Source organism: Ipomoea nil, unplaced genomic scaffold (assembly GCF_001879475.1).
Source record: "Ipomoea nil cultivar Tokyo-kokei standard unplaced genomic scaffold, Asagao_1.1 scaffold0482, whole genome shotgun sequence".
NCBI lineage: Eukaryota > Viridiplantae > Streptophyta > Magnoliopsida > Solanales > Convolvulaceae > Ipomoea > Ipomoea nil.
Genome location: NW_017616910.1, coordinates 1,968,237 through 1,991,849, shown reverse-complemented (window position 1 = coordinate 1,991,849; position 23,613 = coordinate 1,968,237). Strand labels below are relative to the sequence as shown.

Below are 23,613 nucleotides of genomic sequence, written 5' to 3'. Positions count from 1 at the left end.
TGAAACTACGTGCGTACTGTGTATAGTACGTACTGCATTTCTCGTCTTCATTATTTTCATCCTTCCCCAGTCCCCACCATGCATGGATCGAAGAGGAATGATTTTAATTTGCCTCAAACACCGGCAACAAAAGCTACAAAATCACACAATTATAATTAAATATAAATGCAAAATACTTAATACTGATTGAGGAATGTTATGCATATTTCTTTTGAGTGACGAAGGAACTCCAGCTACTATTAGAAAAGGTGATTCTAGTCAGCAAAAGGTCCATAAGGACTACTCAAACAAAGAAGACCGGCCAATAAACCACTCATGTTAAGAGTCAAACTTGTAACATTTTTTATTACCTAGGCGACACTGTAACTAATTTTGTTGGATTACTATGCCAAGTTAGAAGTAGCATTGCATCCTTTTTATCTTATTATTAAAAGGTGTATGATGTAACCAGCTTAGTTGGTGTGCAGGGCACTGTAGTCTCGCCCCTTGCTTTTGTTCAATTATAAAAAATAAGCTCAGAGTCAAAAGTCCTACTTTCTTTTGAAATTCGGATGGGTAAATAACCCGAAGGGAATAGCCCGGAGGAAGCTGCGCTCTTTCCTCACCCATAGTCCAAAAGCGGAGGGTGAGGGCAAGTGTATCTTGTCTTTACCACGAATTTTGGACTGTAAGGAAAAGCAGCGCTCTTCTCCCATAAGAGAGGTCAGAAATCCAAAATCAATTAGGGACTGATTTATTGCGAACGGGGATTAGTTGAGTATGGGGTAATGTCGCATTTAAGAGGTCACCCGTACAGCGAAATCGCGGCCTTCATCTGGCTGTAAAAGAAGGAGATCTTGTCGTTACTGTGGTGCACTTCCACGGTGGTGAGGAAGAAGCGGGGCATGTTGGAGACGAGGAAGGAGTAGAAGATGATGAGCCAGATGATTGTGGCGACTAAGACGACGGCGACTGAAACCCACGCGCAGCAGCGGTTGCAGCGGGGCCGGCATTTCTTCTTCTGAGACTCGGTGTCGCTGTAGTAACCGACGAGGCTGCTGGGGGCTGGGGAGCTTTCTTCTTTGAATTAAGGAGACGTGGCGAGTTAGAGTCATCTTGACTGATCGAGAATATATATAAGGCCCTGTTTGGTAAAATGGCTGTTAGCTGATAGTTGTTTGCTGTTAGCTGATTGTGTTAATTAGAGAGTATAAATACTTGATAACATTAGTTGATTGTAGAAAAGTGTTTGGTAAATTAACTGTTAGCTGATAGCTGTTTGGTATAATTTTTTTTTCTCAAAAAGCTAATTGAAAAAGTTGCTAAGAGTAGCTTTTTTAATTTTAGCCTTTTAGAGTTGCAAAAAGCTAATTAACCAAACATTTATATTGATATTTTAACTAAATCAAACAATTAATAGTGGTCAAATAAGTCAAAATTGGCCTATAGGCCAATTTTTTACTAAACAGGGCCATAATATAATTCAACGGACTTGATTTGATGGCCGGGGATTTGAATTGAAATTTGAAGATGAGAATATAATAATAATAATAATAATATAATAATAATAATAATAATAATATAATAATGGTGGTGATTACGTAAGTGTATGCTATTGTTTTGGATCGCCCCAAGTGGAATTAGGGGTGTTAGCGAACAGAGCTTTCAACAAACTATTTGTGTTCGTGTTCCATAAGCATTCGTTTATGTTCGTTTGTTAAGGTAAACGAACCATTAACAAACAAAATTTAGAGCTCGGTTAATAAACGAACAGAGCTTGAACAGTTGTATGCTCGCTTGCTAAGAGATAATCGTGAACAAGCTCGTTTGTCTTCGTTTTTCGTGAACAAGTTCGTTTGTGTTCGTTTAATAATGTTTGTGAACAAGCTCGTTTAATGTTCGTTTAATAATGTTCAAGAACATGTTCACAAACATATATTTCTTGAACGTAGATTATTTGTTTTTCACGAACAAATTGTGATCATGAAGGTGTTTGTTTATTAAAAGTTCACGAACGTGTTCATGAACGTAAACCAACATGTTCGTGAACGTGCTTGTTAACGAACATGTTTGTGAACGTCTTTGTTAACGTTAACGAACACGTTTGTGAACGTGTTCGCGAACGTTAACAAACGCGTTCGCGAACGTTAACGAACACTAATGAACACTAATGACGCTTAACAAACGAACACAAACAGAATTTTCAAAAACCTTAACAAACGAACACGAACTCTCCAAAATTCTTAACAAACGAACACGAACAATCTCCATTCGTTTATGTTCGGTTCGTTAACCGCCCTAAGTGGAATTGCTGGTTATTAATGGCATTGTAACCATGCAATACTTCACTGACTGTAGACTATAGTGATTTTATCGGCACCACACGACAGAGCTGAGATACTCATCGTGGACGCCGTAAGACCTGTTTGGAATTAATTCCATTCTATTCTATTCTATTCTAGTGAATGTCGTACTCATTTAATTAATTAACTAGTTTATTTCTATTAGTTTCGGAAAATATATCTTTTTTCCTTTCTTTCTAACATAAACATTTAGTCTGTATTACACTTTAAAAAGTTCTTCAAAATGTTAATGCCCAAACAGTGCCAAAAAGAAAAATTGGGGGCAAAACTAGCCTTGTGATCTTAATTGAGTAAGTCGAACTTAAAACTTTGTAATTACCAAACTAATTGTCTGATCAATTTGGTTGCACAACTATCTAACCAACTTGATTGTAATTGAATGATTTGTTTCATTCAAATTAAAACGTGACCTGCTCTGATATAAACTGAATTATGTGTTCCATATAAACGGATAAGTAAGCTGCATATACCTAAACTACAAGAAGACGAGGTTGCCTGAGCTAATACTTCACAATTTCATTATAGATAAAAGATCATCAATCAGCTTTGATGGTTTCGCAGTATAATGAACTTTAACAAGAAATGATGAGATGAGTAAAAATGAAATTATTCTTGAACTCTATTAAAGAAAAAAAAAATCCCTAACATGTCTAAGGAAAGGAGAAGATATGTATTAGTAAAATCACTCTCCAAATTGAGCCATTGGTGGAAGGTTGAACTTGGAAATCATCTCACGTTCTCACCTACGGGGCATGTACACTGGAACAATATATAGGCATTTGAAGTAGTAGATGAAATTTCAGAAACTCACAGATTGAAACTCAGAAGCAAAGGGCATAGAATCAGGGCAAGGAATGAAGCGGTTTTTGGTTATGAGTCCCTGGATTTGATTTCTTCTGAAGATTGCCTGTTGTCTGAGTCAGATAACCGGACCTCTTCGATCATTCTAACGACTTCATCCATGTTAGGACGCATATCAGGAACCCTTGCAACACATGCCATGGCAATTTGCAGCATCTGAACCATCTCTTCTTCTATGTTCTGAAATCTCATTAGTTCCACGTCAAAGACTTCAGCAGTCCATTCTTCCCTGACCACGGACTGGACCCATCTTGGAAGATCAACCATGTCATCGCGCCCAGGTGATTGAATTGGCAGTTTTCCGGTGAGCATCTCTAGCAATAAGACACCAAAGCTGTAAACGTCTGATTTGTGGGTGTGTTTCCGGGTTTCTATAACCTCTGGACCACGGTACCCAGGATGCCGAGAAGGAGCTGCAGGGAAGTTCATGAGAGGGGCCAAACCAAAGTCAGAGACACACGCATCAAAATCTTGGTTGAGAAGGACATTTGACGACTTAATATTTCCATGACTTAATTTGGCACCACCCGTAGACTGGATATGAGCAATCCCCCTTGCTGCTGCAAGGGCTATTTTAACTCGAGTTTCCCAGTCCAAAGGAGTTCTTTCAATGGTCTTGTTTCCTGTAACAAAATGCAGACAGATGGATGAATGATATACCTATCACCAATATGAAAAAGCATCACTCACACACTAGTGGAGAAGGGAAGAATAAAAAAGTACATACCATGGAGAAGCATTGATAAACTGCCTCTTGAGAAATAATCATAGACTAGAAGCTTCTCATCCTTGGAGTAATAATAAGCACGCAAAGGCACTACATTAGGGTGTTGTCCAACTGCACCAATGATTTCCATCTGTTGTTCAAAGTCCCTCTTCCCCACAATGACTTCTTTTAGTCGTTTTACAACCACTGTTGTTGACTCCTCCAGAATAGCCTTGTATGCTGTCCCAAAACTTCCCTTTCCCAGAACTTCAGCTGAAGCCCTCAGTAAGTCCTCAAGATCAAAATTAAATGAGCATCCTTCAAAGAAAACCAGCTTATTTCTCTCTGGCTCCTGCACCCCACTACCAAATTCTTCCCTGGGTTTCTCACTCCTTCCTCTGTTAGGAGGTTTTCCATTGCGAGCACCCCTATCATCACTCTCTTTTTTCTTCAGACAGCACAAGAAAATGAATAGGGCTACTAGAAAGAGGAGCACAGCCCCACCAACGGCAATCGCAATAATAATTCCTAACTTAAGTTTCTTCTTGTGGCCTTGTTTTCTGGGAGGTGTACCAGGGGCAGGGGATGGAGGTTGAAGAGGAGAACAGGGAACTAAAGGTAATCCACACAACAATAAGTTTCCCACAAATGAATAATTTGGAAACTTTTGAAGGGGTGATGGAATAGAACCATTAAGATGGTTGTAACTTAAATTCAAATGTTTCAGCCTTGGGAGCACAAGATTTGGTATAGGTCCAAATAGGTAGTTATTTTGGAGGTTCAATCCTATAAGTTGAGTCAAATTTTGAACCGCTGCAGGAATGCTACCACTGAAGGAATTATATGAAAGATCTAAAATGTACAATTGAGGAGAAAAACTGGTTGGAATATCACCAGAGAAGTTGTTATGCTGAAGGAAAAGGTACTGGAGAGAGGGAAGAGAAGTGAGGTCAGAAGGAAGACTTCCATTTAGAAAATTGGCTCGAAGACTAAGAACCCTCAAGGCATCTAGCTTTCCAAGGGTCTTTTCAGGGATTGGCCCAGTGAGTCCAATTCCTGGAAGTCGAACAGCAACCACACGAGGAGCAGTACCTTCACTACAGTTAACTCCTACCCATGATGAACATATGGGGCTACCGGGACTCCAGTTGATCTTGCGACCATGGGGTACAGAATTAGAAAAGGCAAGAAGGGCTTGCTCATCTGAGCTCAAATCACCACGAGCCAGGGAAAAAAGTGTTGCTAGAACAAAAAGTGAGCAAAGAAGTTGGTATATGGAGCAGATTTTCATGACAATACGACTGGTTATATGAAAGCAAAAGTGGTTCATGCCCTGAGATCTTCCTGAGATAACACAGGATAAAAAATAAAACAAAAGAAGTTATGAAACACTTTTGGGTCTGAAATATGGCCAAACAATAAATATTCACAGCACCAGGCAGGCAGGCATAAATGAGAAAGAATATACCGGCACATAGCAAGAAACTGGTACTTCTCTGATAACAGTCAAAATATTGCAAAATAAGTCAGTGATTCAATTGTGCATCAGTGTAGGAAACATTTCTATATTCAATCAGCTTAAAGCTAAATTTTAGGATAAAGCTACAGAAAAGCTAGAACTAGAAGCTCATTATGTATGTCATATGCTTTATGATCTGAAGAAGCAAATTATTTTTCCACACCTTCAAACATGTGATATAGCTTTATAGATGCAAAGTTTAGGAATACTGCTGGTTTAGTTGATAAACAGGTGTGACTTGTCTTGGCAGTGTTCGGTAGCAAAAAGCTCAAGTGTAATCACAATAACAATAAACATCTAAGGGTTGTTGAGTTGTTCAATTCCTTCCTTATTTTTAACCCGATATAGGGGATTAGGGGATTTGTGGGGTCCTCCACACAATCCCAGAGTGTCAAGAGTTGTCCAAACTTGGTGTTGAAGGGATAGTCCCCACACTCTATCCCACCACAATACCACAAATGAAGAACAAGGCCTCCAAAGAACCAGCAGAAGCAGAGATGACAATTTACCCGAACAAGCACCCTAGACTTAAAACCCTCCACTATAACAACCAATTTGTGATTAGTCTCTTTATCTGCCCAACTGAAACATCATACTCTAAACACCAATAAGAGCCACATTTTGCAGGTGTAAACATAAGGAGATACTAAACTATATTCCGTTTAGGATTGAGCCAGGGGAGGCTAGTAAACAAGCAAAATCACATTCGTCTCAGAGTACTAATTAGGAATCCTAAAATTTGCATTTCGGATGCACACAACAGTGATATAATCACTCGAAATTAAACGTCGAAAGTTCTCAACATTATCAGCCCCACGGAGCTCCAATCAAAATTCAAACACAACGAAACGGAGACCAGTTATCTCTCAGATCTACAACAACACTCTACAATTAACCTCAAACGAAGAAATGCAGATTAAAAACAAAAAAAAAAACACCTGCGCAACTACAAGTGAGAAATTACCTCGCAGCATTTGCCGAAAACTCTTGCTGTTTCTGTAAACACTACCACTACAATGAATGCTGAGCTAGGAGTTCCAAAACACAGACGTCTCGGACCTCGAAATCGAACATGCGTACGAACTCGGCGCAACCTAGACGCAGTAACTGCATTCTGAGCTCTGATGGATGATGATTCTAGATCCCAACGTACGCAATTCCGAGCTGAATTCTGCCTGCTTAAACTCCAGGAGAGCGAAGATTAGATCTGCGTTAACGTGATTTCCGAGTAAACAGCACGAGAATGGACTGAACGGTCAGAGAAGAAGAAGAAGGAGAAGCGTTTGTTGAATGTTGAGAGAGCTGAGAATTTGGAATGAGAGTGAGGTGACTTTGGTCACTCATCTTTCAACAAACAGAGGAGAGAGAAAGAATGTGTTAGTTGGACTAAACGTGGATTATTTCGGTTCTACGTATTCTCATTTCCGTTACGGAGTATTTATCTGATTTTACTTTTTTTTTTTTGAAAGAATCTAGTTTTACTTTTAGTCCTTCAATTCTGTGCTAATTTTAATTTTAGACCTCATCTTTAAAATTTAACGCAAAATAGTCTCTCAATTTTATACTTTTGGGGTGTGTTTGGTTCACACATAGAAATCGGAATGGGTATCAAATACTTGATAATGATAATGGGTTTTGATAAAAATATTTAACATGTTTAGTAGTAGGATGGAATGAGAATGATTACTAATAGTATTGCTTTAGATTTCTTTGATTTCCCATTTATCCACCACAAGTGTACAACAAAAGATGGTACACTGGTACAATAACCACATGAGATGAGATAAATAGCCAAAAGAATTAATAAACACTAATCAAAATCAAACCTCTCTAGATTTTACATTGAGAGACTTCTCCCATAAATTAGGTAATTATACATTTATTTTGACCTTTTATTCTATTTTGTAATTATTATAATTATTATAGCAAGTAAAAGTAACTTAATTGCATTTTTTAAAAACTTATATATTAATTCGAAGTTTTTTCAAATCTAGTAACTTAATTGTTATTTTATTAAAAATTTAATGACTTATTTAATTTTAATTTTTTTACTTCTCTCCTCCACATCAATTGATTTTTATATTTAAAAAATAATAATGTGAATGCAGTTATTATTTCCCCTAAATTTATGTTCCCAACATTTCAACAAGATCGAGGAATGTATTGGTCAAAGAATTGTACCAATCAATCCCAAATTATATACTGTAATTCCAGTTGGGATTTGAGACCCACTGTCATAATTGCGTCTCAAAGTAGTTGGCATTTACTTTTATCAGCTTGAACATGAAATGTCCGTCTGTTGTTTGGTGGTGAATTGTAAAACATATTTATTGATGCAGCAATTTTAACGTTGTACCCAAAAACATAAGTTGACAATCTACTCACCGCCCGAGTAATTTGTTCACATTTGTATTACGGAGTACTTAATATTACATTACAATTTATCATAACATGACAATTCCAGTTGAGTTGGTCAAATATAAAACTTGATAATTACAATATTTTAAACTAGATTTCATCTATTAGTATTTTTCACTTGACAACTTAGATGGACAATAAAGTCTCCTAAGATAAAGATGTCTTCGACACTAATGTCTAGACAATAACAATTGTGGCGAGTTGGTTGATTTCATGATATAATATACATTGTTTTTTTTTCTTTTTTCTTTAATGGTTGCGTAAACAAATTGGTCAATCTTACTACAATTATATTAAATAGGTATTTGTTAGCATATTGTATTGGTATTCATTTTCTGTAAAATGCAACTTATCAAGACATTCAGTCGAGACTCTATTAAGTTCAATTAAGGCAACTTTTCCAAGCTCATTACTATGTACACATCAGTTCAGTTTAAGTCTTTTCATTTAAAACAAATCATCATAAAAATGTTATCTTACGAAACAAATTTTAGAACATTAGTTCAAATTAAGTGTTTCATTTAAAACAAATCATCATAATATATTTTTTTTTTTTGAAAATAAATCATCATAATATATAATAATGTTATCTTACGAAATAAATTTTAAAATGGAGGTATGAATTTAATTTTGTCGTGGACATTAGTGTATAAGTATTTGGAAACCTGTAGACCAGTTGAAAGACATTATGCAATTTACATTCACCATCAGTTTTCAAGTAGGAGCGATTAGGCCGCGTGGTTGCAATAGGCGCTAGGCGCTAGTCGGGCGCCCAGGCAGCGCCTAGCGCCTAGGCAGAATCTAGGCGGGCGCCAAAAAAATAGTGCAGACTTGTAGTTTGATAATTTTAATGAGGCTGTTTTCAACATTCAATCAAATAACACATCAAAATAAATGAAATAATGATAATTTATAAGTCATAACATCAAAACAATATTAAAAATAAAAAAATACTCAAATATGAATTACTCAAATACTTCAATCATCCAAAGATTCAAAGTATCAAACTAGTCTACGGGTGTATATATGTCATATTATATATATGTATGTATATGCGCACACACACACACACACACACACACACACACACACACACACACACACACACACACACACACACATATATATATATATATATATATATATATATATATATATATATATATATATATATATATATATATATATATTGAAAAAAAATTTCGCAAGGCCGAGCTGATCGGGTTAACTCGATCAAAATAGACGAGTTAACTTGACTAAGTTAGACGCTAGGCGGTCAAGTCAACCGAGTTAGGCGCTAGGCGGACGCCTAGGCGGCTGGTCGCCTAAGTGAGCGCCTAGGGAGAAAATTGCCACGGTCTAGGGACACCTAGCGTCTAGGCGGGCGCCTAAACTGATTTTTGCAACAGTATTTTAGGAGTAAGAAATGAATGTTACTAAAGGGTAGTTTTAAAAGAGAAATATAGTAAGGAGTAAAGCTTTAGATCAAAGTTGATGAATTGCACTGCTAAAGTGGGACAGTGTTGAACCATTTGGTCCAAAATCGACACAACACATCAATTTGACAATGGAACAAATTTGGTCAGTGTTGCAAAGTGGTCGATTATTTGATTTAGACCACAAAACAAGCTAAGGCTGCTTTAATGTTTCTTTCTTTCTTTCTTCTTCTTCTCTATCCAATTGCATTTTCCCTCCTCTACTCTTTTGGATCCATCACACCCTTCTTTTTCTTTCCTAATCCCTTGTTCTTTTCCTCTTGTAATCATAGCCAAATCCCCTAATTCCTTGAGCCCCCACTTTGTAAATAGTATTACTTACGTCCCATTTTATGTGTCTAGTTCGATTAACCGGCCGGACATGACTGAAGTAATTTTGAATTCAATTTTTCATAACATTAAGTTTAATATTAGCATATAAAATTTATATATTTACAAACTACATGAAAAGCACTATAAAACACACAAAATTTAAATATAAAAATAACTAAAAACTAATAGAGAAAATAAGGAAGGAAGAAAGAGTTGATTTGACTAATGAATATTGAATAGTAAACATAACAAATAAAATGAGATAGAAGGAGTACTTAAAACTAATATTGCGTTAAGACAAACAGTTTTGTATTATATTATTGAATTTAATTTCAATTACTTCATGTGTTTGCCTATTTATGTTACTTCACTATCGAATTCAAACTTTTTAGTAATGAAAATTATTCTTTTTATTCTCCCATATTTTTCTGCATTAGAATATTAAATAAAAAATGAAGAAGCAACTGCAAGGTCGAATAACGGACTCTTATATATATGTGACATGTTATAGAGCTCTGGATCAAACATTTTCTTGAGTAAAAGTCAAGCTTTGTGTACAAAAATTATACTTTATCTACTCAGACACTCTTTTCAAGATTATACCTCTAAGTACATATTTAAGCGAATCATGTTTTTCCACTTGAATCAATACCTTTAGATATATAATTCAAATTTTGATCCCAATGTTTGAACATAACATTTTCAAGTGAACTTGAGCTACTTTTAGTAAACAATGAAACATTTTCCACATAAATCTATTGAATATAGTCTGCCCCACTAAATAATATAATTCTCTTTTAAAAATATTTAAAGAATTTTATTGTACCTAAAGGCTGCAATTATTTCCATGGGATTTTGTTCAGGTCTCTCTCACCATTGCAATCATACTTCGGATAAGGAACGTTAACATCTCTACAAATAATTCCACTTAAAATTTATTGATAGTGATGAGTATATTATTATAGCAGTAATTGAAATTAATATTATTGTACTTTTAATTTGAATGGAAAATATTGCTTATATTCTTGCAAGGGTATATTTTTTGTTATACAATTTATATTTATTGGTTAAAAAAAAGTTGAATATATATTTATGAGAAGTATTAAATCTTTATTTAAAAAATTCACACTAATCCATTCAATAATATTGATATTAGTGGTCAAATAGTACTCTAACACGATTTAATAAATTGTACGTTGATAAAGGTATTTCAAATATGTTTTATGATTATCTATTTGTCAAAAATATAAACAATAATGTCTTTATAATAGCAACGAATACCATCAATTGAGTAGTATATATCTCATCCCTATTCAAACGATTGTTGATAGGTTGCCTAGTTGCTACTTGTTAAAAGATGACATTTATAAACTTTTTTCATAGTACTAACGGTAGTGTTGATGGTTAAGTAGTACATTAACTTGGTGTAAACCGTCGTCGGATAAGAACTATCAATATTATTCAGCTCGTGCACATATTTATAATTGGACATTTACTATCAATATTGTGTGTGTACACACCTTGGACAAGATTTGAAAAACTCAATTATGGTTGCCTGACCTATTGCCGAAAACGAAATTTATAGACTTTTCTATAGCACCAACCAATAACGACGTTAACAGTTAAGTGGTACCTTAACATGCGCATGCACTATCAATATCACTTGTACATGGGCAACTCCAACCAAATTAGTGGAACAGTTGACTTCGTAATCACAAGATTTCAAGTTGAACTTTTTGAAAAAGTTGACTACTGATCGATCTTCTTGGTTTACTTCCTTGTGGTCGGTTAGGGCGCAGCATATCAACTTGGTGTAAACCGTCGCCGGATAAGAACTATCAATATTACTCAGCTCGTGCACATATTTATAATTGGACATTTACTATCAATATTGTGTGTGTACACACCTTGGACAAGATTTGAAAAACCCAATTATGGTTGCCCGACCTATTGCCGAAAACGAAATTTATAGACTTTTCTATAGCACCAACCAATGACGACGTGAACAGTTAAGTGGTACTTTAACATGAATAAGCACTATCAATATCACTTGTACATGGGCAACTCCAACCAAATTAGTGGAACAGTTGACTTCGTAATCACAAGATTTCAAGTTGGACTTTTTGAAAGAGTTGACTACTGATCGATCTTCTTGGTTCACTTCCTTGTGGTCGGTTAGGGCGCAGCATATCAAGGAGCACAAGTCAATTATGAATAACCTAAATAGATTTAACTTATAATAATCTTATACTCGTTAGAACCCGAGCTTCACTCAAAGGGCACGTGTCTCAGGTAGCATATACAAACTAACCATGGGACAAGATTTGAAAATCGACATGATTATTGGTTGATCCAATGAAATCAAATAAAATCAAAGGCTCATATGTATAGACACCCGCAGTTGCAACAAAAAAGCGGGGGGAAGCCGATGAAGAAGCGCAAACAAGCAAGAGGATATATATAATATATGTATGTCAAAGTGGAGAGATGAATTAAGTTTGATTGAACACAATGCAAGTGTCCCCATTGTCTCTAGCTAACATTTTTGGATTATTGCTAATTACCGTTTTGCTCCAGATTTGGCGCAAACCCGGCGTCGCGTAGGCGGAAGCGCAGAAGCCACAAATTAAAGAGAGAATGATAATGTAATGGCAGCAACCGACAAAAGTGACACAGGAACTGTCATCATGCATATAATAATATGCCAAGGGAATGATGGCTGGGCTGGATGGATGGCAAAATGAATAATTATTTCTTGTGTCAATTATGCGCTTGACACTGAGCTTTTGCTCAGAATCTTGCAGACCCCACTCCCTATATACTTCTATTAGGATTTAGGAGATAGATTATTGATGCTAACCTTTCCCCCACTCCCCATGATAGAGATACGTTTGGCTGGAATGAGGAAATTAGAAAAGAAAAAAATTGTAATTTGATAAGAAAAGAATAAAGTGAAAATTTAAATTACATTATTTGGTAAGCATTAATAGAATGATGGGGAAATTAAAAGGGAAAAAGTAAATAAAGATTAAAATGTTCTCATATAATAATAATAAGAAGAAAATAATTAAATAATTATTTATCATGGAATTACAATTCCACACTGAATTGCTATTTCGAAGGGAGATCATAAAAATTACAATTCTTTTCAATCAAACTATAGAATTTAGTAGGAATGAAATTACAATTCCAGCCTACCAAACATCCTATGAGTTAGTCAATACTCATAGGCTAGCCTATAGGCTAGAGACAATCGGAACCCACATCATATCCTTTTCTTAAAGTTCTTTTGACGTTAAATCTGTCTAAATTTTGGAGTTCGAATTATTCAACTCGTGTTTTAGGATAAACGCAAGTATACAATCACTCAAAGTGAGGGTAAAAGCTGTTCGTGGAGTTGGCGGGGAGAAAACATGATTTCTAAGTCTTGTCATCGTATGTTTTGAAGCCCGCAGCATGCATGAATTTGAATGTATGCTAATCCTTGTAACAGTTGGTAAACGGGTTGAAATTTATTTATGTAATTTTACAATTTTAAAATTTATAGTTTCCCTGTATTTTCTACCTTGTTTGTTATTTACGTAATATTTAAATTGGGATAATATAAGTCAAAATAAATATCAAGGTTAGGGGATAAATGAGCCGAGCTACTTACGAACCACTCGGTCAATTTCGAGTTCAAACCGAACTCAAACCAACTCGTTTCTTAATAAGTCGAGCTCAAGCTCAAATGTTTTAGGCTTATAGCTCATCAAGCCATTCACAGGCCTCATACATCCACACACACACACACATATATATATATAGCCGAACAACTCGCAAACAACTCAGTCAAAGCTCGACTGAAACTCGAGCCAAGCTCGAACTTCAATTTTCGAACTCGAACCTACTTATTGTTTATCGAGCTCGATGACGGCTCGTTTACATCCCTAATCAAGGTTTTCGAATTCCACCAAAATAAAAGGGACAAAAGTTTGAATCCCTCGAACTTTAAATCCCAACTACTTCTAAGAAGTTTTTCCACCAAGGAATGACATCTTAGATTAAAAGGGCAACACATGAATGCACTAATTTATACAGTATCCTTTGAGAGAAAATAACAATCCAAGTGTTCTTTAAATCATCAATTCATGGATGGCGAAAGACAAAGGTTCTAAAATACATAAGCAGCATGTTTGCATTCCTGAAAAGTTATCCATTAAAATTTTTAGCAGGCACATATATGGCTGGACTCTCTTCTCGGCTCCTACCGGATTTTTACTTGTAGAATTCAAAGTCTGTATCAGGCTTCTTAACATTTGTCCTGTAGCCCTTCTCGAAGTCCTTGGGGAGGATAACATACCGGTTCTTGCGCACTGCATGCATTCCCGCTTCTTGACAAATAGCGGCTATCTGCCAAAACCAACCGAGTTATTAGTATTGCCATTGAACTGGTTGTATTCAACAACTTCATTGAGTTTTCACAATGAGATCATCATGGACTCAAATCTTAATCACAGTTGAATATAATGCAAATCATGCGGGTCAGTAGAAATCGTCTTTTTTCTCAAGCTTAAGCACACTCCAATTGTAAATAGAAGTATTGAGAAACTTACCTCAGCAGCACTGATCTTATCAGGTCTGGAAACATAGTCCTCCAAGTCTACCTCATCACCTAAATTCATCTTAGCAGTACACACCTGTCCAGAATTATCTTATACTTAGATCTACATGCGGCTAAAATAGACAGGTATAATATATTTTCCTATATATACACAAAGATGGAATCGTCAAAGTATAAGCATATCCACCTGAAACACAAGCCTCTTTTGACGCCTATCTGGCAATGGAAATTCAATCTTCCGATCAAGCCTTCCAGGACGCAGAAGTGCAGGGTCCAATGTGTCTGCTCGATTAGTTGCCATTATAACTTTCACGTTGACAGTCTGGTCAAACCCATCCATCTGCAGGAGACGGTAATATTAGAGAACATATAAACAAAGGCAAGATAGGGCGTGAAAGAACGGGACAGCATTAATGGAGCTGAAGTTTTATTAAAAGATTGATCCAGGATCTGGGGCAACAAAAATACCTGATTCAACAACTCCATTAGAATACGCTGAACTTCTCTATCAGCACCAGTCTGAGCATCAAACCTAGCAGTGGCAATTGCATCTACCTCATCAATGAATATGATTGCAGGGGCATTTTCTTTGGCTAGGCGGAAAACATCACGAACCATACGGGGACCCTGAAAGAATTATGGAATCGATGTGAAAACAGAACAGTGTCATAAAAGCCCACCACTGGTGGCTACCACTATGGCTTGGGAATTAAAATGTGCATCCTAACAACTAAAACAAAGTAGTAAAATAGAGAGAAAAAAAAATAGTAAACCCATATAAAAGAGAGAAAAAAAAATAGTAAACCCATATAAAAGAGAAAAAAAAAATAGTAAACCCATATAAAAGAGAAAAAAAAAATAGTAAACCCATATAAAACCTCATTATGGATTCGGAATCCATTTGCATCCAAACAAGTAACTCTAATTGCACAGGAGAGAAGATTAGGATGATTTAAAATGATATAGCAACAATTCTGGAACCTCTATGAGAATATGAGATAAAGTGAACACCCAATATTATATCTTCTCTTCTGTTACTTGGTCTTAAACTAACATTTATGAGATATGCTTGACAAAAAATATATAGAAAACTATTAAAGTAGAAGTCTCAATTTCGAAAGTGATCAAAATAAAATCAGTAGAGGCGCTCTAAGGATGGACTTCAAAGCATACCTCACCCAGGTACTTCTGGACAAATTCTGAGCCCACAACCCTAATGAAAGATGCCGTTGTGTGGTTAGCAACAGCCTTTGCAAGCATAGTTTTACCAGTACCTGGAGGACCATAGAGTAAGACACCACGGGGAGGATCTATACCGATCTGTTTGTACAACTCATGATGAGTCAAAGGTAACTCCACTGCCTCACGGATTTCCTGCTTCTGAATGTCACATCCTCCAATATCCTGCAGATATTAAAAATGAATAAGAGCAAGGAGCAAAGCAAACACATCAAGCAACTGATACAATTTGTAAAAATGTTGACTCTAAAATTTGCATATGCTTTATTATATACATAAAAGCCAATCTAATACTCTAACGTCATGGAAAGTTGAGCAAGCAAACTTGAAGAGGAGGGTGTGCTTTTTCGAAACACATTGCCAATACTCAATTCTAGATGGGGTGTTTTTTCATTGGTTTGGTGCCAAAAAAGGAATGGAAAATAAGGCACTTCACACAAAACAGGCAACACATTATACATACAAATAGATAAATCCTATCTTGCTGAGCTGCTATGTAAGTGCTTCTAAATTTTCATAATTAACATGATCAGACAACTCCTAGCTAGCAGCAAAAACACAAATTGCTCCCCTTCAAATTTAGATGATAAGTTTTTCCCTTAAAACCATATATGCCAACCCATTAGATTATTATGCGAGTTTCAGTAGCACTTCTGTATTGGCTTCAAGTTTAAGACAGAAGAAAATCAATAAAATCACAATAATTAAGAAAAGCTCAAAGGCATTCTGTACACAAAGATCTATACTATAACCTAAACAGCCTAACCGCACAAGTATGGTACATTACACTTCAATAACTAAAAACTTTGCACTCAGCAAAGAATTGCAAATTGATAAGAAGCAGTTTACTTTAACAGAAAATCAAAATAAGAAACAGACATCGCATTAGCTTTATAAGCACCAGACTACCCCTCTGAATGTAAAACCCTAATCGTTTAAAAAATCAAAAGTACGTTGAATGTTAACCCTAAAACCTAACCTGTTTGAGGCCATAGAAATCCCAGTTAACTAATAAGCATAAACAATGAATATTGCTAACACTCTAGCAGCATATATAAACACAAATCGAACAATTTGAAGACCATAAACGTACATTGTAGGTGACATCGGGCTTTTCAGATTGGCTGAGCAACGAAATACTGGAGTCAGCTTCCGGAGGAAGCACATCGACAAGGGCATTCGAGTGGCGGTGCAATGCAACAGAAGCCGAGGGCTTGAGAAGCTCCCGATTGATGGTGCTAAGAATCCGGACATAGTAATTGGAGCCGGTGGTGGAACCGACAATCGCGTTGTTCTGGTCAATCATCTCCATAAACTGCCCTATCACGAGCGGCACCGACTGGATCCGCTTGACCTCCTCCTGCGCCCGGAGGTGCTCCCGCCTCAGATTCTTCAGCTCATCCTTCACGTACTCCTCTTGGATCTCTATAAACTCCAGCTGCCGCTCCAGGGATTTCAGCCGCGAGTAGAGATCGTCATCGGCGTCGGAAGAGAGGTCGTGAGTCGATGTACCGGATCGAGTCGCCGGCAGCTCCAAAACCATCGGCTTTGGAGTTGGATTTGGGTCCAGAACCATCGGCGTCGCCATTCTTTACGCTTCTTTTCTGCTTGATGTCGTCGATAACTTCGGCCGTCGGAGCTTCGTTTTGGCGTAGAAAGCAATCAAAAGTGGAAACTTGACAGAGAGACCCGATTGATGACGAATAGGCTAACTAAACGACGTAGTAAAGCCAACCGACTAACTTGTCATCGGACCGAAGGATTATAATATGGGCTATCCAGTAGCCCGATATGAACATACGGTCCAGTCCAATTGATGACAACTAGGCAAAATAAAATGGAGTAGTTATGTTGTGCATCATGCATGGTGCATACGGATGCAAAAATGACGTCGTTTTATTAAAAACGCACATCCCACTTTAAAAAAAAATCAAGTTCAATTCCCCTCAACAGCATTATGTTGTTCATTCATTCTGGAATTTTAGTTCAAAGATTCTGGAATTTTAGTTCATTGATTCTGGAATTGTAGTTCATCGATTCTGGAATTTTAGTTCATCGATTCTGAAATTTTAGTTCATAGATTCTGGAATTTTAGTTCACTGATTTTGGAATTGTAGTTCATCGATTCTGGAATTTTAGTTCATCGATTCTGGAATTTTAGTTCATATGTTGTTGCTGGGAATCGAAACTGAATTATTTTTTTTAAGTGATACGTGCGTTTTTAATAAAACGACGTCGTTTTTGCATCCGTATGCACCATGCATGGTGCATACGGATGCACAGCATAATTTGCCAATAAAATGACGACGTAAACTCGTAATGCCCGATCGTTATGCTGTGGAACTGTGTCCACCTTTCAATAAAGAATTTTTTTGGATTACATTATAGTTAAAAAAATAAATAAATAAATTTTTACTACTTCATCTAAATCCCTTAAATTATGAATTTTTTTATCCACCAGGACTATGTGGTCTAATGGTACTCGGGTTGGACTTTCATTTGGAAGGTTGTGAGTTCGAGCCTCAGTGGAGGCGTTATTGGCTGGCTCTTTGTGTTTCAGTACGTGAGCACGGAATGGAGCGGTTTGGGATGCCTGTCTCCCAATGGCGAAGAAATTGATTGCCGCAGCGGCTGCCACCATGCAGGCATTGCGACAAGTACACGCGGCTGGCGTAGCCGAAGATGCTGGTATTGCCAACACTGCCTCCACCGTCATTCCCCTATCGTTGTGTTTCAGCCACCATGCAGGCATTGCGACAAGTACACGCGGCCGTCATTCCCCTATCGTTGGGACCCAGCTGACCCAGCTGCAGTACGGCCGAGAAAGTGCTACGTCGACGCTGGGTATCATCACGCCACGAACTCGGCTACGATCGGTCTTCCTGAGTTTCCTGAGTTGTTTCTCCCCACTTATGGCCAAGGCATTCGCGTGCAAAAAAGCCTTGTCATGGCTAAGGGCTCATGGAGAACACTCTATAGAGCTATACACGAATTGTCATACACTTCAGTGCTACCTATCTATGGTTGCAAAGCTTGCATATTTACGTTACGTTTGATTTCTGCTCAATTAATTTTATTCCTAGATTACACTTCAGTGCTACCTATCTATGGTTGCAAAGCTTGCATATTTACGTTACGTTTGATTTCTGCTCAATTAATTTTATTCCTAGATCACATAATTATTTAGCTCACACTTTACCTTCTACCGCTTTTGAACATGGTATGACTATGTATTGGGACGTTGTCCACTTGTCCCACCTGACTCTATTTCAGTTTATCTCTAAATAAAACCGCATTGGTTTGCTTTAAAAAAAAAAAAAAAAAAAAAAAAAAAGAACATTGAGCAAAACACCTAAAGGACTGGTACCATTAAATATATGTGACCAGTCATTTAGGTGTTTGCAACAAAAATATTTAGTTACTATTTAAAAAAAAATATTAGTAACAATTATAATGAATCTCATATATTAAATTATATTCATATACTATGAGTTACATATTTAAATAAACAAATTCGACATTAAATTATTTATATATGAACTTCTCATATATAATTTTGCATTGATATACTTTCAAAACACATTTAAAAAAATACGGGAATGATCTAGTAAGTATAAGAATATATATATAATTAAACCGGTATATTTTAAAAAATAATAAATAATAAATAGAGTCCTACATAACAATAAGGAAAAGGAAGACAATCTTAAGTTGAGTTGATGAGTAGCAGAGTTCGAGTTTGATTGAACGGACCCACACATTTGAGTATTTCACAACCACCTTTAGTCGCATTATATTCTTCCAAAAGGTTGAACCCCAGAACCCCAACCCTAAGGCTCTCAGTTGCATTATATTGCTTCACTTGACTCTTTCGTAACAATTTTTGGAGGTCAAAACGTAACCCCAGCACCCCTAATTTCCCAAACCCGAAGAGGTATTCAAGGAACGTTTGAGCGCTTTCTTCTCTAGCGGGGAGACCCATAAACAGCTTTTGGGAAACTCCGATATCATAGTGGTGAGCACGCCCGCGTAGGCCTGGTATTTAAGATCATCATTAACATGAATATCAACAGAAAGTAGCAGCACAAAATCATAGACATATATGATATATACATTGTGACTCCATATGTTATTATAATCTTCATGTAATAATTTATTTTGAAATATTTTATACCTTATTGTGATCTTGAAATAATAACTTATTTTGAAACATCCTCCCAAGTAGCGTTTCTATTTTTAAAATTTTTTTCTTATTAATTTATAAAAATGACACAATCTATCATTGTTTAATTAAAATCTTGATATCTAAATATGTTTTTCAGCTCCCAATTCTTTATTGTACTTTCATCAAGAACCCATTGTTATTTTTATATTTACTATAAAAGTAAAACATTTCTATATTTATATATCTAATGAATGGATAAGATTAAAACAAATAGATAATATGAAACAATATATTAAAACATTTCATCCATAGTCTATTTTATAACATATTTTAAAATACACAAAAATTAAACCCAAATATTTATACTTTATTATGAGATGTTACGTTAAATCATAAATGTGATATATATATATATATATATATATATATATATATATATATATATATTCGGATATTCTGATGGGTAATGGGTTAGATGACAAATATGAAATATCGATCCTAAACAAACATGGTTTGGATTGGATTTAATGATTCAAATTCAGATCTCATATAAATATCAACGTTATAATACAAAATAACACTATATATTTATTTACCGAGTATGTTATTAATAACATGAAAAAAATAGTTAAGTCAATCATATTAACTACTTGAGAGATTTGTTGACAAAGAGAGTATTCAAATCGCACAACAAATTGAAGCGGGAAACTACCGAATTGTGTTAGTAGTTAGCAAATAGCAGATTATATTAGTGTGTTTGACCAGCGAATTATATCAGCAGATGATAAAAATAAAATAAGAAAATTAACTATTTAGATTAACATGTAAAATACCTAATAATAATAATAATAATAATAAATAAATAAATAAGATAAAACATATGGGGAATCGAACGTCCGGCTCCCCTTAGTTTTGTCACTTTTCTCACATGGGTGGAAAAAGTGGCATGGGAGTCTTGAGGCTCCTATAACAAGGAACCTCAAGGCTCCAATTTCAAAAATGAGCCAACTAAACTGACTCTTGGCATTTAATGAGTCAAAACGGCTCTTCCACAGTAAACATTTTTTTAAAAAAAAAAAAATGGGCGTGTTTTGGAGAAATAATTCTCCAAAACTCTAAGTGAAAACGTTGTAAATTGCAGTGTTTTTATTTTTTTTGTGGTTTGAAATAAATTGTTGTTCTAAAATGTGTGAATAACCAAACATTTTCTTTAGTGTTTTGATATTTGGGTTACATCATATTTACCAACAAAAATAAAATGAGGACAAATAGTGAAGATGATAATTACAATTACAATGCTACTCAAAAGAGAATTAAGAATATTTAGAAAAATTGAAACCAAAAGTATTATTTATTCATACTACCATTTCTAGACTAAGTAGTTAGACTATCGATTTTATAAAGTTGCAAATATTTATTTTAGTGACAATTATAATGAATCTCCTATATTTATCTTGTATTCATATACTTTGAGTTATATATTTAAATAAACAAATTTGATATTCAATTACTTATATATGAACTTCTCATATACTTATTCAATTATAAACATTAGGCATTAATTAGTCAACACAATAATGATTGAATTAATGACTAATAGGCAAGCTAACAACGTTGTAATGCCACTTTCAAGAAACGACGTCGTAATGCCAACCGACAATAATTGTCATCGGGCCGAAGGATTATATTTCGGGCCTTTCAATAGCGTGATATAAACATAAGGTCCAGTCCAAGTTCTTTGGGTTGAATCTTCGGGTCAAACTGTCGGCCCATGAATGACGCAGGCGCACACGTAAGCCCATTAGGTTCACCTCAGCTTCCTTTCCCCGATATATATATTGTGCTTTCGCGTTTTCCCTATTCGTTTTTCACTTCGATTTGCCGCAGATCAGCCGAGCCGCAAGCAGACGTCGCCATGGGAAGAAGTAAGCCTAATCATCTTCATATTCTCTATAAACACCATAAATTGATAAATTAAATGCATATATGCATATATACATGTCTGTGCTCGTTGTCTAGTTTATGCATCTGTATATATTTCTTTCGCTATGGTTGTATAGAAATGTGTTTTGTTTGTAGTCTCTCTTTTGGTCATGAAAATGATGATATATTGAGCTGTTCTATTTGTTTTAGATACTTTCTCTTCGAGGTCTGCTAATTCCAGATTTATGCGATGTCTTTTAGCATGAAGATGCGCTGGGAATTATTTGTTGATTTTGTTTTGGGGGTGATTATGTTCTTGATATTAGCTTGGTTTTTGCAAATCCGTAATAGGAAGTGTTCCTTTGGGATTCGTTCTTATTTCAATTATTGTGCAAAAGAGAGGTTTCTAATCTAAGGTCTAAATAAAAGTGAAGTGATTTTGGTGCTTTAAGGTTAATCTTTGAGGAAAACATGCTCTTAAATTTGCTGTATTGTGAGAATTGGTTGTGAGGAGTGAGGGTTTCTTTTTTTTTGATATTGATAAATCCTTCTCAATTGTTTATGTTGGATTGAAGAAGAATTGAGTGGAACTGATCCACGGACTCTCTTTTTTTATTTTCTACAATTTCTGACTCCAGGACCAGCAAGGTGTTACCGTCAGATTAAGAACAAGCCTTACCCGAAATCAAGGTACTGCCGTGGTGTGCCAGATCCAAAGATCAGGATCTATGATGTTGGAATGAAGAAAAAGGGGGTAGATGAGTTCCCCTTCTGTGTGCACTTGGTTAGTTGGGAGAAGGAGAATGTGTCAAGTGAGGCACTTGAAGCTGCTCGTATTGCTTGCAACAAGTACATGACAAAGTTCGCTGGAAAGGATGCCTTCCACCTGAGGGTCAGGGTCCACCCCTTCCATGTTCTGCGTATCAACAAGATGTTGTCGTGTGCTGGAGCTGATAGGCTTCAAACTGGCATGAGAGGGGCTTTTGGCAAGCCTCAGGGTGTTTGTGCTCGTGTTGCCATCGGGCAGGTTCTTTTGTCTGTGCGCTGCAAGGATGCCAATGGCAACAATGCCCAGGAGGCCTTGCGCCGTGCTAAGTTCAAGTTCCCTGGGCGTCAAAAGATCATTGTCAGCAGGAAGTGGTATGTAATCTCTACAACTCTGTTGTTTTATATTTTTAGGATGCCACATTGCTCTTTTCGAGACCTGTATGATATAATAAATTATATTATTGATTATTGATGCTGTTGTGACTTCTATTGAGGTTTTGTTGTTGAACACTACAAAATTTTGCTGGATTGGTTTCTCTAGTTGAACTTTTAATCAGCTTTAAGTTTATTCCTATTCACTTTGTTTGCAGGGGTTTCACAAAGTTCAGCCGTACCGACTATGTGAACTATAAGAAAGAAAACCGCATTCAACCTGATGGTGTCAATGCTAAGGTTTGTTCTTCCAACATTTCAAACCCGACTGATTTTGAATTTCTGGTTTCATGCTTTCAGTTCATAACTTCTTATCTGTATTCCACATGCTATGGAGTGGTTGATGTAACACAATATCATGTTCCCTTTTTGCAGCTCTTTGGATGCCATGGGCCTCTTGCTAATCGTAAACCTGGAAGAGCTTTTTTACCTGCAACAGCATAAACAATATATAAAACTACAAGAAGCCCTGCCCTACCTACTTATGAAATGTACTGAGGATACTTTGGTTTTTAATTTTGTTTTCTAGCAATGTACCTGATTCTATGAATATGTTATGTCATGGGCTTATGGCTTAGACTTAATTATTTTCATTCAGCTGGTTTGTTCTGTTTTTATTCTTGATTGGTATATTGATTGTTAAGTTGTTGTGTTCTATTGGAATTTTTTGGGCCAATTTTTTTCATTATGTAGTCTTGGGGGGAACACTTAAATATGGCATCTTTAGGAAATGTATTTGTTCTTATTCACAAGTAAAATACATTTAGTACAAAGAAATTCGCCCAAAAGAGAGCAAAAAGGAATTAACATCATGGGAGTTTGGGTTTAG

General features: G+C 36.0%; 3 protein-coding genes across 4 annotated transcripts; 1 reads left to right on the top strand and 2 right to left on the bottom strand.

Annotated features, from left to right (window-relative positions):
* Positions 1–2,833: 2,833 nt before the first annotated feature.
* On the bottom strand, positions 2,834–6,817 carry LOC109173782 (probable inactive receptor kinase At5g58300). Of its 2 annotated transcripts, XM_019323083.1 has the most exons (4): positions 6,393–6,817; positions 5,378–5,405; positions 3,931–5,253; positions 2,834–3,826 (listed from the first exon to the last, which is right to left on the bottom strand). In XM_019323083.1, the coding sequence occupies exons 3-4, from the start codon at positions 5,237–5,239 to the stop codon at positions 3,213–3,215; spliced, it is 1,923 nt and encodes a 640-aa protein (XP_019178628.1). In that variant the 5' UTR covers positions 5,240–5,253; positions 5,378–5,405; positions 6,393–6,817; the 3' UTR covers positions 2,834–3,212. The 2 variants fall into 2 exon arrangements, with proteins under 2 accessions (XP_019178628.1, XP_019178627.1); XM_019323082.1 differs by lacking the exon at positions 5,378–5,405.
* A 6,898-nt stretch (positions 6,818–13,715) lies between these two features.
* Positions 13,716–17,207, bottom strand: LOC109173783 (26S protease regulatory subunit 6B homolog). The gene is made up of 6 exons (XM_019323084.1): positions 16,590–17,207; positions 15,431–15,661; positions 14,726–14,884; positions 14,445–14,597; positions 14,250–14,333; positions 13,716–14,046 (listed from the first exon to the last, which is right to left on the bottom strand). Exons 1-6 carry the CDS (start codon positions 17,082–17,084, stop codon positions 13,912–13,914), a joined length of 1,257 nt encoding a protein of 418 aa, XP_019178629.1. The 5' UTR covers positions 17,085–17,207; the 3' UTR covers positions 13,716–13,911.
* Positions 17,208–21,504: 4,297 nt separating this feature from the next.
* LOC109173856 (60S ribosomal protein L10) lies at positions 21,505–23,404 on the top strand. The gene is made up of 4 exons (XM_019323193.1): positions 21,505–21,586; positions 22,223–22,724; positions 22,943–23,024; positions 23,160–23,404. The coding sequence occupies exons 1-4, from the start codon at positions 21,577–21,579 to the stop codon at positions 23,226–23,228; spliced, it is 663 nt and encodes a 220-aa protein (XP_019178738.1). The 5' UTR covers positions 21,505–21,576; the 3' UTR covers positions 23,229–23,404.
* The last annotated feature ends 209 nt before the right edge of the window (positions 23,405–23,613 follow it).

Bases quoted from the DNA above. Each gene is read 5' to 3' on its own strand.
- LOC109173782 (XM_019323082.1), bottom strand. The intron at 3,827-3,930 runs GTATGTACTTTT...ATTTTGTTACAG, and splicing joins TTTATCAATGCTTCTCCATG to GAAACAAGACCATTGAAAGA.
- LOC109173783 (XM_019323084.1), bottom strand. From the start codon at position 17,084: ATGGCGACGCCGATGGTTCTGGACCCAAATCCAACTCCAAAGCCGATG. The intron at 14,598-14,725 runs GTATTTTTGTTG...CGTCTCCTGCAG, and splicing joins TAATGGAGTTGTTGAATCAG to ATGGATGGGTTTGACCAGAC. The intron at 14,047-14,249 runs GTAAGTTTCTCA...TGGTTTTGGCAG, and splicing joins ATAAGATCAGTGCTGCTGAG to ATAGCCGCTATTTGTCAAGA.
- LOC109173856 (XM_019323193.1), top strand. The intron at 22,725-22,942 runs GTATGTAATCTC...CTTTGTTTGCAG, and splicing joins ATCATTGTCAGCAGGAAGTG to GGGTTTCACAAAGTTCAGCC. The intron at 23,025-23,159 runs GTTTGTTCTTCC...CCCTTTTTGCAG, and splicing joins CTGATGGTGTCAATGCTAAG to CTCTTTGGATGCCATGGGCC.